Source organism: Pristiophorus japonicus, unplaced genomic scaffold (genome assembly GCF_044704955.1).
Source record: "Pristiophorus japonicus isolate sPriJap1 unplaced genomic scaffold, sPriJap1.hap1 HAP1_SCAFFOLD_29, whole genome shotgun sequence".
Lineage (NCBI taxonomy): Eukaryota > Metazoa > Chordata > Chondrichthyes > Pristiophoridae > Pristiophorus > Pristiophorus japonicus.
The window spans coordinates 6,069,926-6,084,918 of record NW_027252668.1 but is presented as its reverse complement, the minus strand read 5'-3'; the positions used below and the strand labels follow the sequence as shown (position 1 = coordinate 6,084,918).

Genomic DNA, 14,993 nt, shown 5'->3' with positions numbered 1-14,993 from the left:
GGCTCTGTACAAAGACAAATCAGATATAAACAGAAATGTCTCTATAAATTAATCATTGAATGCTCAAATAAATAGGGTGAATACAAGGAACAACTAAAGAAAACGAAGGCTGCTATTCGATCAGCAAAAAGGCTAATGGGAAAAAGGATTGTGGACAACTGTGGCAGTCATGGGAAGAGCTTTTTGAGTTATATAAAGAGTCAGAGAACTATCAAAGACTGTTTTGGGCCACTGAAGGGTGTTCAAGGACAGGTTACAAAGGACTCACAGAGTATGGTGGAAATATTAAATGAGTACTTTGCATCAGTCTTCACCCTTGAAAATGATGCTCAAATATTGGAATTTAATACAAGTTTCATCAGTAACATTAACTTATATAACCAGATTGTGTTAGAAAAAATTAAGAACTTGACAATAGATCGAGCAGCAGGGCCGGATAATATCCACCCGAGGGTCCTCCGGGAGATGGGACATGTGCTGTGCGAGCCCCTGGCCTGTATTTTAAATAGCTCACTGCAATCTGGAATAGAAACATAGAAAATAGGTGCAGGAGTAGGCCATTCGGCCCCTCCAGCCTGCACCGCCATTCAATGAGTTCATGGCTGAACATGCAACTTCAGTACCCCATTCCTGATTTCTTGCCATACCCCTTGATCCCCCGAGTAGTAAGCACTAGATCTAACTCCCTTTTGAATATATTTCGTGAATTGGCCTCAACAACTTTCTGTGGTAGAGAATTCCACAGGTTCACCACTCTCTGGGTGAAGAAGTTTCTCCTCATCTCGGTCCCAAATGGCTTACCCCTTATCCATAGACTGTGACCCCTGGTTCCTCAACATTAATAAGAACATAAGAATTAGGAACAGGAGTAGGCCATCTAGCCCCTCGAGCCTGCTCCGCCACTCAACAAGATAACGGCTGATCTGGCCGTGGACTTAGCTCCACTTACCTGCCCGCTCCCTATAACCCTTAATTTCCTAAATTGTTAAAAATCTATCTATCTGTGATTTGAATATATTCAATGAGCTAGCCTCAACTGCTTCCTTGGGCAGAGAATTCCACAGATTCACAACCCTATGGGAAAAGAAATTCCTTCTCAACTCGGTTTTAAATTGGCTCCCCCATATTTTCAGGCTGTGCCCCCTAGTTCTAGTCTCCCTGACCAGTAGAAACAACCTCTCTGCCTCTATCTTGTCTATCCCTTTCATGATTTTAAATGTTTCTATAAGATCACCCCTCATCCTTCTGAACTCCAACGAGTAAAGACCCAGTCTACTCAATCTATCATCATAAGGTAACCCCCTCATCTCCGGAATCAGCCTCTGTACCCCTTCCAAAGCTAGTATATCCTTCCTTAAGTAAGGGGACCCAAACTGCACGCAGTACTCCAGGTGCGGCCTCACCAATACCCTGTACAGTTGCAGCAGGACCTCCCTGCTTTTGTACTCCATCCCTCTCGCAATGAAGGCCAACATTCCATTTTCCTTCCTGATTACCTGCTGCACCTGCAAACTAACTGGAAAAATTTGATTTTAGTGCCCCAAAAAAACCAAAAAAAAAAGAGAAAAAAAAAAGGGGCCTTGAAAATGTCTGCTGTGTCACCCAGGTCGGGTGGCATGGTTTTAATGTTTATGTTTTTGCAGGTAAACTCAAAAGAGTTTCATGCACAAGTAACCCCAGGTCCCTCTGCATCGCAGCATGTTGTAATTTCTCCCAATTCAAATAATATTTCCTATTACTGTTTTTTTCCCCCCCCAAGGTGGATGACCTCACATTTTCCGACATTGTATTCCATCTGCCAAACCTTAGCCCATTCGCTTAACCTATCTAAATCTCTTTGCAGCCTCTCTGTGTCCTCTACACAACCCGCTTTCCCACTAATCTTTGTGTCATCTGCAAATTTTGTTACACTACACTCTGTCCCCTCTTCCAGGTCATCTATGTATATTGTAAACAGTTGTGGTCCCAGCACCGATCCCTGTGGCACACCACTAACCACCAATTTCCAACCCGAAAAGGACACAATTTATCCCGACACTCTGCTTTCTGTTAGCCAGCCAATTCTCGATCCATGCTAATATATTTCCTCTGACTCCACGTACCTTTATCTTCTGCAGTAACCTTTTGTGTGGCACCTTATCGAATGCCTTTTGCAAATCTAAATACACCACATCCATCGGTACACTTCTAGCCACCATGCTCGTTATATCCTCAAAGAATTCCAGTAAATTAGTTACTCGTGATTTCCCCTTCATGAATCCATGTTGCGTCTGCTTGATTGCACTATTCCTATCTTGATGTCCCGCTATTTCTTCCTTAATGATAGCTTCAAGCATTTTCCCCACTACAGATGTTAAACTAACCGGCCTATAGTTACCTGCCTTTTGTCTGCCCCCTTTTTTAAACAGGGGCGTTACATTAGCTGCTTTCCAATCTGATGGCACCTCCCCAGAGTCCAGAGAATTTTGGTAGATTATAATGAATGCATCTGCGATAACTTCCGCCATCTCTTTTAATACCCTGGGATGCATTTCATCAGGACCAGCGGACTTGTCTACCTTGAGTCCCATTAGCCTGTCCAGCACTACCCACCTAGTGATAGCGATAGTGATTGTCTCAAGGTCCTTCCTTCCCACATTCCCGTGACCAGCAATTTTTGGCATGGTTTTTGTGTCTTCCACTGTGAAGACCGAAGCAAAATAATTGTTTAAGGTCTCAGCCATTTCCATATTTCCCATTATTAAATCCTCTTTCTCATCTCCTAAGGGACCAACATTTACTTTAGTCACTCTTTTCCGTTTTATATATCGGTAAAAGCTTTTACTATCTGTTTATATGTTTTGCGCAAGTTTACATTCGTAATCTATCTTCCCCTTCTTTATTGCTTTCTTAGTCATTCTTTGCTGTCGTTTAAAATTTTCCCAATCTTCTAGTTTCCCACTAACCTTGGCCACATTATACGCATTGGTTTTTAATTTGATACTCTCCTTTATTTCCTTGGTTATCCACGGCTGGTTATCCCTTCTCTTACCGCCCTTCTTTTTTACTGGAATATATGAAAGAGCTCCTAAAAAGTCCTCCACTGTTCCTCAATTGTGCCACCGTTTAGTCTGTGTTCCCAGTCTACTTTAGCCAACTCTGCCCTCATCCCGCTGTAGTCCCCTTTGTTTAAGCATAGTTTGCTTGTTTGAGACACTACTTCCTCACCCTCAATCTGTATTACAAATTCAACCATACTATGATCACTCATTCTGAGAAGATCTTTTACTAGGAGATCTCATTACACAGGACCAGATCAAAGATAGCTTGCTCCTTTGTAGGTTCTGTAACATACTGTTCTCAGAAACAATCCAGTATGCATTGTATGAATTCCTCCTCAAGGCTACCCCGTGCGATTTGATTTGACCAATCGATATGTAGGTTAAAATCCCCCATGATTACTGCCGTTCCTTTTTCACATGCCTCCATTATTCCCTTGATTATTGTCCGCCCCACGATGAAGTTATTATTTTGGGGCCTATAAACTACGCCCACCAGTGACTTTTTCCCCCTTACTAACTCTAATCTCCACCCACAATGATTCAACATTTTGTTCATTAGAGCCAATATCATCTCTCACAACTGCCCTGATATCATCCTTTATTAACAGAGCTACCCCACCTCCTTTCCCTTCTTGTCTATCTTTCCGAATTGTCAGATACCCCTGTATGTTTAATTCCCAGTCTTGGCCACCCTGCAACCACATTTCTGTAATGGCCACCAAATCATACCCATTTTTAATGATTTGTGCCGTCAACACATTTATTTTATTTTGAATGCTGCGTGCGTTTAGGTAGAGTGTTTTAATACTAGTTTTTAAACCATGATTTTTAGTTTTGACCCCTCCTGCAGCCCCTTTATATTCATACATATTGTCCCTTCCTATCACTTTGTGGTTTACACTTACCCCAGTGCTACTCTGCTCTGTTGCCTCCTACCTCTTGCATTCTTTCTTGGGGTCCTGTTCATCTGAGCTCTCACCCACTCTAACTAGCTCAGAGCCCTCTCCTGGGTTCCTATCCCCCTGCCAAGCTAGTTTAAAGCCCTCACAACCGTACTATCAAAACCACCCGCGAGAACATTGGTCCTGTCTCTGTTGAGGTGTAACCTGTCCGAATGGTTCCTTCAGACTGGAAGGAGGCTGATGAAGTCCCCATTTTAAAAAATTGTGGCAAGGCAGACCCGGGTAACTATAGGCCCATCAATTTAATATCAGCAATCGGTAAGATGCTTGAAAGAATCATTAAGGGATGCAATATATGAATATTTAGATAGGGAGGGACATATTAGGGGCACCCAACATGGCTTCATAAAAAAAGAGTTCATGTCTCACAAGTCTAATTGTATTTTTTGAAAAAGTTACAAAGTTGCTGGATGAGGGAAGCCCAGTAGACATTGTCTATTTAGATTTCCAAAAAGCTTTTGACAGGATACCACACAAGAAGCTTCTCTATAAGATAGGAGCGTCTAGTATAAGTGGAAATATATTGAGCTGGATACAGATCTGGCTGGCAGGATGCCGGTAAAGAGCAGTTATAGATGGATTTGGATCTGTTTGGAGACCGGTCACCAGTGGTGTCCCGCAGGGACCAGTGCTGGGACCGTTGCTTTTCACTAATTATATTAAGGATCTGGATTTTGGGGTTGGGCACACAGTTTGCAAATTTGGAAATGATACCAAGATCTGTGCAAGTGCTAGAACTGTAGAAGTGGCTCGTCTGATTCAGGTTCATCTTAAAGTGTTGGGAGTCTGGCCTCATGACTGGAAAACGATGTATAACTTAGATAAGTGCAGTGGTATGTATGTGGGCAGGGCAAATGCTCAACATTCATACACGCTCCAGGGAAAGGCATTAAAGATGGTGGAGATAGAAAGAGATTTGGGCATTCTAGTGCATACATCCTTAAAGGTACATGAGCAATGCTGTGCAGCGATAGCTAGAGCAAATAGGGTGTTGGGGTTTATCCATAGGACAATGGAGTATAAGACGAGGTGTACTGTTTTGTCCTGATACAACACCTTAGTCAGGCTGCACTTGGAATACTGTGTCCAGTTTTGGTCTCTTCACATGGTGGATAATATTGAGGCTCTGGAAATGGTGCAGAAGAGGGCCACTAGACTAATTCCAAGTCTAAAGTATCTTAGTTATCAAGATAGGTTAAAAGAGTTGGGACTCTTTTCCTTAGAGCAGCGTAGACTTAGGGGGATATGATTGAGGTTTATAAGATAATGAAGGTGAAAGTGTTCCAGCTGACCGTTTATTTCAATGAAGTAGGTTAGGCAGGACCAGGGGCACAAATTTAAGTTGTATAAGGCTACATCTAGGTTAGATGTCAGGAGGTGGTTCTTTTCCCAGAGAATAGTAGACCTCTGGAACAAGCTGCCCTCTCATGTGGTGGATGCAGACTCACTGAATTCCTTCAAGCAAAAGCTGGATTTGTTTGTGGCTGCGGCGGAGATTAACACTTACAGAAGGTAGGTACTGCAGAGAATTTAATGGCCAGAGTGATCTCCTGGACTAGTTTCGATCGCTTAGATGGATCGGAGAGGAATTTCCCATATTTTATTTTCCCAAATTGGCCTGGGTTTTAAAATTTTTCTTTGCCTCTCCCAGGAGATCACATGGATTCGGGTGGAGTGGAGTGTATATGCTGTGATATATCGCAATTGTGTGGGACAGGCTTGATGGACCAGATGGTCTATACCTGTCCGTCATTTTTCATATGTATTGAAACACTTCCTCGACAGCTTCCTGTCGAAGACTACCAGAGCAGGTACAGCACTGATTAGATTCAAAGTAAAGCTCCCTCTACACTATCTCATCAAACAATCCCAGGGCTGGTACAGCACGGTTTAGATACAGATAAATCCCAGACCCCAAATTAGAGCCCTCATGCCCCATGGTGACAGGCCCGGGTGAGCAGGGTCACTGGCCGCCATCTTGCACAGGGCGGGATCAGGGCGCATGCATGGCCATCTTGGTTCAGGAACAGAGAATGGACGGGGCTTCAGGGTCTCTGTTCCCAACTGGGTCCCAGTGCCCGGGAGATGGAGCATCCTGGGTAACAGGTTTTCATCATCTCAGAATCAGAGACTGGTTACAACACAGAAGGAGGCCGTTTGGCCCATCGAGCCCATGCCGGCTATCTGCAAGAGCGTCAGCTAATCCCACTCCATCTACTCTGTCCAGACCCTTCATGATTTTGAATACCTCTGTCAAATCTCCTCTCAATCTTCTCTGCCCTGAGGAGAACAACCCTTGCTTCTCCAGACTATCCACGTAACTGAAGTCCCTCATCCCTGAATCATTCTCATAAATCTTTTCGGCACCCTCTCCAAAGCCTTCTCATACTTGCTAAAATGCAGTACCCAGAATTGCTCCATCTCAGTCAACAAGCTCCTCGCTGGAGTGGAACTAAACTACAGAACCAGTGGGAACCTGGTCAACTTTCGTCGTCTCCAGGCCTTGTCCAAGACCACCCCAACCTCGGTCGTCGAGCTACCATACGCGGACGATGCCTGTGTCTGCGCACATACACAGGCTGAACTTCCAAATCATAGTCAACGTATTTACTGAGACATACGAAAGCATGGGCCTTACGCTAAACATCCGTAAGACAAAGGTCCTCCACAAATCTCTCCCCCCGCCCCCGTCATCAAGGATCCACGGCGCGGTCCTGGACAACGTGGACCATACGGGAACCTCTTATCAACAAGAGCAGACATTGACAACAAGATTCAACACTGCCTCCAGTGCACCAGTGCAGCCTTCGGCCGCCTGAGGAAAAGTATGTTTGAAGACCAGGCCCTCAAATTTGTGACCGAGCTCATGGTCTACAGGGCTGTAGTAATACCTGCCCTCCTGTATGTCACAGAGACATGGACCATGTACAGTAGACACCTCAAATCGCTGGAGAAATACCACCAACGATGTCTTCGCAAGATCCTACAAAGCCCCTGGGAGGACAGATGCACCAACATTAGCGTCATCGACCAGGCCAACATCCCTAACACTGAAGCATTGACTACACTTGATCAACTCCGCTGGGCAAGCCAGACATGAGACTCCCAAAGTGCGTACTCTACTCGGAACTCCTTCACGGCAAATGAGCCAAAAGGTGGGCAGAGGAAATGTTACATGGACATCCTCAAAGCCTCCCGGAAAAAGTGCAACATCCCCACTGACACCTGGGAGTCCCTGGCCAAAGACCGCACTAAGTGGAGGAAGTGCATCCGGGAGGGCGCTGAGCACCTCGAGTCTCATCGCCGAGAGCACACAGAAATCAAACGCAGGCATGGGAAAGAGCGTGCGGCAAACCTGTCACACCCACGCTTTCCCTCAACGACTATCTGTCCCACCTGTGACAGGGTCTGTGGTTCTCATATTGGACTGTTCAGCCACCTAAGGATTCATTTTTAGAGTGGAAGCATGTCTGCCTCGATTCAGAGGGACTGCCTATGAAGATGACAGAGAATTGGACACAATATTCCAGTTGAGGCCGAACCAGTATTTTATGCAGGTTCAACATAATATCCACACTTCTGTACTCTATACTTCTATTCATGAAGCCTAGGATCCCATAAGCCTTTCTAACTGCTTTCTCAACCTGCGCTGCCACCTTCAGCGATTGGTTCACATATACTCCTGGGTCTCTCTGTTCATGCACCCCTTTAAAATTGTATTCTTTCGTTTATATTTCCACTCCTCTTTCTTCCTATCAAAACGTATCACTCTTGAACTTTTCTATGTTAAATTTCATCTGCCACATGTCCATCCATTCCACCAGCCTGTATATGTCTTTCAAGATCCATCACTATCCTCCTCACTGTTCACTGTACTTCTAAGTTTTGTGTCATCTGCAAATTTGGAAATTGTGCCCTGTACACCCAAGTCTAAGTCATTAATATAGATCAAAAAAAGCAGTGGCCCCAGTACTGACCCCTGGGGAACACCACTTCCTCCAGTCTGAAAAACAACCGTTCACCACTACTCTGTTTGTGTCACTTAGCCACTTTCATATCCATGCTGCATTGTCCCGATTTTGCTGGTATTGGTAACACGCCCAAGCTCACTAAACACAAAATATAGTCTGTTAATCACTTTCAGCTACTGAAAGTACCTCACAGCATCTCTTCTACCTCCAATATGTAAATAGAGCATCACGCCTGCAAACCTGGTATAAGTTTATATCCACTCAGCAAATCTATTTAAGAAAAGTCTGCAGACCGATGAGACACTGTTAAGGTGCCAGTGTGCTGCTGGTTTGCTCGGCATTTTGCCTGTAATGGACTCTGTATTTTGGTCTCTGTATTTAAGGAAGGATATACTTGCATTGGAGGCTGTTCAGTGAAGGTTCACTAAGTTGATTCCAGAGATGAGGGGGTTGACTCATCAAGAAAGGTTGAGTAGGTTGGGCCTATACAAATTGGAGTTCAGAAGAATGAGAGGTGATCTTATCAAAACATATAAGATGATGAGGGGGCTCAATAAGGTGGATGCAGAGAGGATATTTCCACTCATACGGGAAACTAAAACTAGGGGACATAGTCTTAGAATAAGGGGCCGCCCAATTAAAATTGAGGTGATGCATTTCTTCTCTGATGGGTGTAAATCTATGGAATTCTCTGCCCAAGAGAGCTGTGGAGGCTGGGTCTTTGAATATATTTAAGGCAGAGATAGACAGATTTTTGAGTGATAAGGGAGTAAAAGGTTATGGGGAGAGGGCAGGGAAGTGGAGCTGAGTCCATGATCAGATCCGCCATGGTCTTATTGAATGGCGGAGCAGGCCTGAGGGGCCAAGTGGCCTACTCCTGCTCCTATTTCTTATGTTCGAACTGAACATTTCTCCCAGTGTAACCTTGTCTGTAATGAAATGTGTCTTTTAATAAGCCTCAGGTCCTTGCTCATGTCTGTAGATTCCGGAGATGAGGGGAGTCGACTTATGACGATAGGTTGGGCCTATACACATTTGAGTTCAGAGGAATGAAGTGATCTTAGTGTGGCCCTGAAGGAGTGTGTCCAGGCTGAAATTCTGTTCCCCCTGTATGATCCTCCCCCCAAATTGTCCTTTCTCAGCTCCAGCCAGGTGATGCTAAACATTCAGATGGGAAAGACAAAAATCCAGAGCAATGTGTTGAAAGCAACACTAATTTAGGTGTCTCTATATCAAATATTAAATTCCAGTCCAGCTACAGGAGTTATTAACATTAGCGTTACAAGAGATATAAACCCCAACTGTCAGAATGAACACAATTCAGTCCAGGATGTGATTAACAGCAGCAATAATAGTAGAATCCAACCCCTGCAGTCACTTGTGAACTCGCTGGTGGCTCAGCAGGTGGTATGACAGAGTGAATCCCTTCCCACAGTTGGAGCAGGAGAACGGTCTTTCCCCAGTGTGAACTTGCTGGTGTATCAGCAGGCTGGATGATACAGTGAAACCCTTCCCACTCGGAGCAGGTGAACGGCCTCTCCCCAGTGTTAACTCGCTGGTGTCTCAGTAGGGCGGATAACTGAGTGAATCCCTTCCCACACTCCGTGCAGATGAACGGCCTCTCCCCAGTGGGAACTTGCTGGTGTGTCAGCAGGTGGGATGATGCAGTGAATCCCTTCCCACAGTCGAAGCAGGTGAACAGACTCTCCCGAGTGTTAACTCGCTGGTGTGTCAGCAGGTGGGATGATGCAGTGAATCCCTTCACACAGTCGAAGCAGGTGAACGGACTCTCCCGAGTGTTAACTCGCTGGTGTGTCAGTAGGCTGGATGAGACAGTGAATACCTTCCCACACTCCGTGCAGATGAACAGCCTCTCCCCAGTGGGAACTTGCTGGTGTGTCAGCAGGTGGGATGATGCAGTGAATCCCTTCCCACAGTCGGAGCAGGTAAACGGCTGGTACATTTTCAGTTGGGACGGGTAGTTGAATCGTTTCCCACAGTCCTCACATTTACATGGTTTCTCCCCAATGTGACTGCGCTTGTGTCTCTCCAGGTTGGATGATTGGCTGAAGCCTTGTCCACACACAGAGCACGTGTACCGTTTCTCCCCACTGTGAACGGTGCCTTCTGCTTCCATGGTCAAAAGCTGATGATATTCCGGTCCCGATGTCTTGAATGACTGTCAGATCTTGACGTGATGTTTGATTTGTGCTTCCAGTCTACAAATCCTCCCCTTTTAATATCCTATAAAGTGAATTTCAAACAGGAAAAAGGGAGTGTGAGAGAGAACCCACAAAAACACAAAGGCAGGTTGTGAAATTGAGCTTGATGAATCTGGTCATTTGTGGGGCCAGCACTAGAAAAAAGTGACAATGAAAGCTGCCGGATTGTCATAAAAACTCATCTGGGTCACGACTGTCCTTCAGGGAAGGGAACCCACCTCCCGTGACAGTCCCACATGGGAAATTATTGGTCCCACTGGGCCCAGAAGTACTGGTGGTGAAACCCAGCAGCTTCTCCCTCCTCCCCACTCCAGCTCAAACTAATGCAACGAACAGACCAACACAGGAGGTCAGGGAGAGACTTCCACGTCCAGCGCCCTCCCTGATAGAGCGACTGGGAATTGCTGGGCCTGCTGCATAAATGCCAGTGGTGTGCGGGTGGCACTGCCCCTGGGGTTTGCTGGTGCCAGGCTTGGCGGCTCTGACTCGGGGCCCGAGAGCTGCACTGGGTGTTGCCCGGGGCCCGAGAGCTGCACTGGGTGTTGCCCGGGGCCCGAGAGCTGCACTGGGTGTTGCCCGGGGCCCGAGAGCTGCACTGGGTGTTGCCCGGGGCCCGAAAGCTGCACTGGGTGTTGCCCGGGGCCCGAGAGCTGCACTGGGTGTTGCCCGGGGCCCGAGAGCTGCACTGGGTGTTGCCCGGGGCCCGAGAGCTGCACTGGGTGTTGCCCGGGGCCAGAGAGCTGCACTGGGTGTTGCCCGGGGCCCGAGAGCTGCACTGGGTGTTGCCCGGGGCCCGAGAGCTGCACTGGGTGTTGCCCGGGGCCCGAGAGCTGCACTGGGTGTTGCCCGGGGCCCGAGAGCTGCACTGGGTGTTGCCCGGGGCCCCGAGAGCTGCACTGGGTGTTGCCCGGGGCCCGAGAGCTGCACTGGGTGTTGCCCGGGGCCCCCGAGAGCTGCGCTGGGTGTTGCCCGGGGCCCGAGAGCTGCACTGGGTATTGCCCGGGGCCTGAGAGCTGCACTGGGTGTTGCCCGGGGCCCGAGAGCTGCACTGGGTGTTGCCCGGGGCCCGAGAGCTGCACTGGGTGTTGCCCGGGGCCTGAGAGCTGCACTGGGTGTTACCCGGGGCCTGAGAGCTGCACTGGGTGTTACCTGGGGCCTGAGAGCCACACTCGGTGAATAAACAGGCAGACAAAAAGTAGGAAACTGTCGACCAATTAGCCTTACATCTGTTGTTGGGAAAATGTTGGGAGTCCATTGTTAAAGAAGCAGTAGCAGGACATTTGGAAAAGCAAAATTCGGTCAGGCAGAGTCAGCAAGGATTAATGAAGGGGAAGTTAAGTTTGACAAATTTGCTGGAATTCTTTGAGCATGTAATGAACAGGGTGGATAAAGTGGATGTGTTGTAATTGGACATCCAGAAGGTATTTGACAAGGTGCCACATAAAAGGTTACTGCACAAGATAAAAGTTCACGGGGTTGGGGGTAATATATTAGCATGGATTGAGGATTGACTAACTAACAGAAAACAGAGAGTCGGGATAAATGGTTCATTCTCGGGTTGGCAATCAGTAACTAGTGGGGTGCCACAGGGATCAGTGCTGGGACCCCAACTATTTATAATCTATATTAACGACTTGGAAGAAGGGACTGAGTGTAACGTCGCCAAGTTTGCTGATGATACAAAGATGGGAGGAAAAGCAATGTGTGAGGAGGACACAAAGAATATGCAAAAGGACACAGTTAGGCTCAGTGAGTGGGCAAAAATTTGGCAGATTGAGTATAATGTTGGAAAATGTGAGGTCATGCACTTTGGCAGAAAAAAAATCAAAGAGCAAGTTATTTTTTAAATGGAGAAAGATTGCAAAGTGCTGCAGTACAGCGCGACCTGGGGGTACTTGTGCATGAAACACAAAAGGTTAGTATGCAGGTACAGCAAGTGATCAGGAAGGGCAATGGAATCTTGACCTTTATTGCAAAGGGGCTGGAGTATAAAAGCAGGGAAGTCTTGCTACAGTTATACAGGTTACAGGTTATTGGTGAGGCCACACCTGGAATACTGCATGCAGTTTTGGTTTCCATATTTATGAAAGGATATAGTTGCTTTGGAGGCAGTTCAGAGAAGGTTCATTAGGTTGATTCCGGAGATGAAGGGATTGACTTATGAGAAGAGGTTGGGCCTCTACTCATTGGAATTCAGAAGGATGAATGAGAGGTGATTTATCGAAATGTATAAGATTATGAGGGGGCTTGACAAGGTGGATGCAGAGAGAATGTTTTCACTGATAGGGGGGACTAGAACTAGGAGGCATAATCTTAGAATAAGGGGCTGCCCATTTAAAACTGAGATGAGGAGGAATTCCTTCTCTCAGAGGGTTGTAAATCTGTGGAATTCGCTGCCTCAGAGAGCTGTGGAAGCTGGGACATTGAATATATTTAAGATCGAGATAGACAGTTTATTAACCGATAAGGGAATAAGAGGTTATGGGGAGCGGACATGGAATTGGACCCGAGTCCATGATCGGATCAGTCATGATCGTATTAAATGGCGGAACAGGCTCGAGGGGCCGTATGGCCTACTCCTGCTCCTATTTTTTATGTTCTCATTTTCTTATATTGTGGGTGTCTGATATATGAATGTGGATTGACTCTATATCTGCCCATCTCTGGTATGTGAATGAGGGTTTTACTGTGTGTGTCAGTTTCTAATACGAGAGTGTGGGTTTTATCCTGTACCTGTCAATTTCTGGTAATTGCCTGTGGGTTTCATTCTGTATCTTTCCATTCCTGGTGTGTGAGTGTGTGTTTTGTGCTCTATCTGTCCATCTCTGTTATGTGAATGTGAGCTCTACTTCATACTCGTCATTCTCCAGTATGTTAGTATTGTTTTACTGTGTACCACCAATTCCTGATAGGGTATTCATTTTACTTTCTGTCAATTTTTGTTATGGAGGTGAGTGTTTAAGCTGAATCTGTCAGTCTCTGGTAAATGAGTCTGAGTTTCACTCTGTATCTATCTGTCTGTGGTATCTGAGTGTGGGCCTTTCTCTGTATCTCTCCATTCTGTTATGGGAGTCTGGGTTTTATTCTGCACCTGTCAAATTCTGATATGTGATTGTGGGCCTTACTCTACACCTGCCAGTTTCTGCTTAATTGAGAGTGGGCTTTTCTTTGTACCTGTCAGTTTCTGGTATGGAAGAGATGTCTTTACTCTGTACCTGTCAAGTACTGATAAGTGAGTATGGCATTTCACTGTGTCTGTCAATTTATAGGAATGTGAATTTTAATGTCAGCCTCTGATATGTGAGTGTGGGTTTTATACTATATCTCAGCCTCTGATGTGCGAGTGTGTGAATTATTCTGTACCTGTCAGGTTTTGGTATGTGTGTTGAGGTTTAATCTGTGCCTCTAAGTTTCTGCCTTGTTGGCTGGGTTGAATCTGTACCTATTTGTTCCTGCTACTTGATTGTGTGTTTTAGTCTGTACCTGTCAGTTCCTGCTGTGTGAGTGTGGAATTTACTCTGTATCTGGTATGTGAACGTGAGGATCAATTTTACTTTTTACCTGTATTTCTCTGATATGGGAGTGAAGATTTTGCCTTCTACCCATCATTTTTCTGGTGTGTGTGTGTGGGTTTTACTCTGCCCCTCTCAGTTTCTGCAATGCAAGTACCAATTTTACTTACTGCCTTTCAGTTTTTGGATATGTGCACATGGTATTTACAATTTACCTGTCACTCTCTGGTGTGCAAGTGCGGATTTTATTCTGTTACTGTCACTTTCATATGTGTGTGTATGTGTTGTATACTGTATCTCAGTCTATGGTACAGGAATGTGGGTTTTATTCTGCACCTGTCATCTTCTGGTATGTTCGGGAGGTTAAATACTGAATCCGTCAGATTCTGAAACGTGAATATGGCTTTTGCTCTGTACGCGTCAACTTCTGATATGCAAGTATGGTTTATACCATCTATTTGTTATGATAGGTAGAGAATAAAACACCTGCCAGTTTCTGGCAAGTGAGTGTGGGTGTTTAATGTACCTGCCAGTGTGATGGTGAAACAGCATCTGATTCTACTGCTCCTTTTGGCTGTAAGATTCACAATGTAACTCTGCCACTTCGGATCACTGTGGGACTGACTGATTCTGCTGCCTGTGATAATAGGATTGAGGACAGTTCTGTGTCCCTACGCTCTGTGAGTGATAATGTACTTACTAGCGGGAGAAGGAGCTGCCTGAACTGTTCCTCGTGGAGGAAAGCTCACATTTGTTCTGGCTGGTTGAAGAATATTGCTCTGAGAATAATCATACAAGAACAATATTAGTCACAAGATATAGATGCAGGTGAAGATTATGATGGATCTGAGGGAGCAACAATGTATCTGTCGATCACCAGCAACACGGTTCTGAAGAACTCAATGCACCAAACAATATAACCAGTTTTAAAATATTTTCTCCCACACTTCTCTCCTGCAATAGATGCACTTTGTGAAACTCCTCACATCCTCACTGCCAGGTTATGTTTCCACTGTTCACTGTCCAAGAACAACAGACACGGTGAGATTGGAACTGAATCAGGAACATTGACTACTGATTTGGGGAAAGAAAGCAGCAACGATTTGAAAGAGCGAGGTGATTTACTTTCTCTGTTATCTTACACTGTCCACACACAGCCCGAGAATGGCCTCTCCCTTCCCCCACTCACTCCATGTTCCGGAACTAGTTCCTGCTCCACTCTGCCTCTGACAAACAAACAGCCCCCGACGGAACTAAACCAGGAACGTTCACTCCTGGTTAGGAG

General features: G+C 45.8%; 1 protein-coding gene across 1 annotated transcript; it reads right to left on the bottom strand.

The window, feature by feature from the left end:
- Positions 1-9,165: 9,165 nt before the first annotated feature.
- LOC139248264 (zinc finger protein 214-like) lies at positions 9,166-14,920 on the bottom strand. The gene is made up of 2 exons (XM_070872040.1): positions 14,409-14,920; positions 9,166-10,218 (listed from the first exon to the last, which is right to left on the bottom strand). Exon 2 carries the CDS (start codon positions 10,109-10,111, stop codon positions 9,311-9,313), a length of 801 nt encoding a protein of 266 aa, XP_070728141.1. The 5' UTR covers positions 10,112-10,218; positions 14,409-14,920; the 3' UTR covers positions 9,166-9,310.
- Between the last annotated feature and the right edge of the window lie 73 nt (positions 14,921-14,993).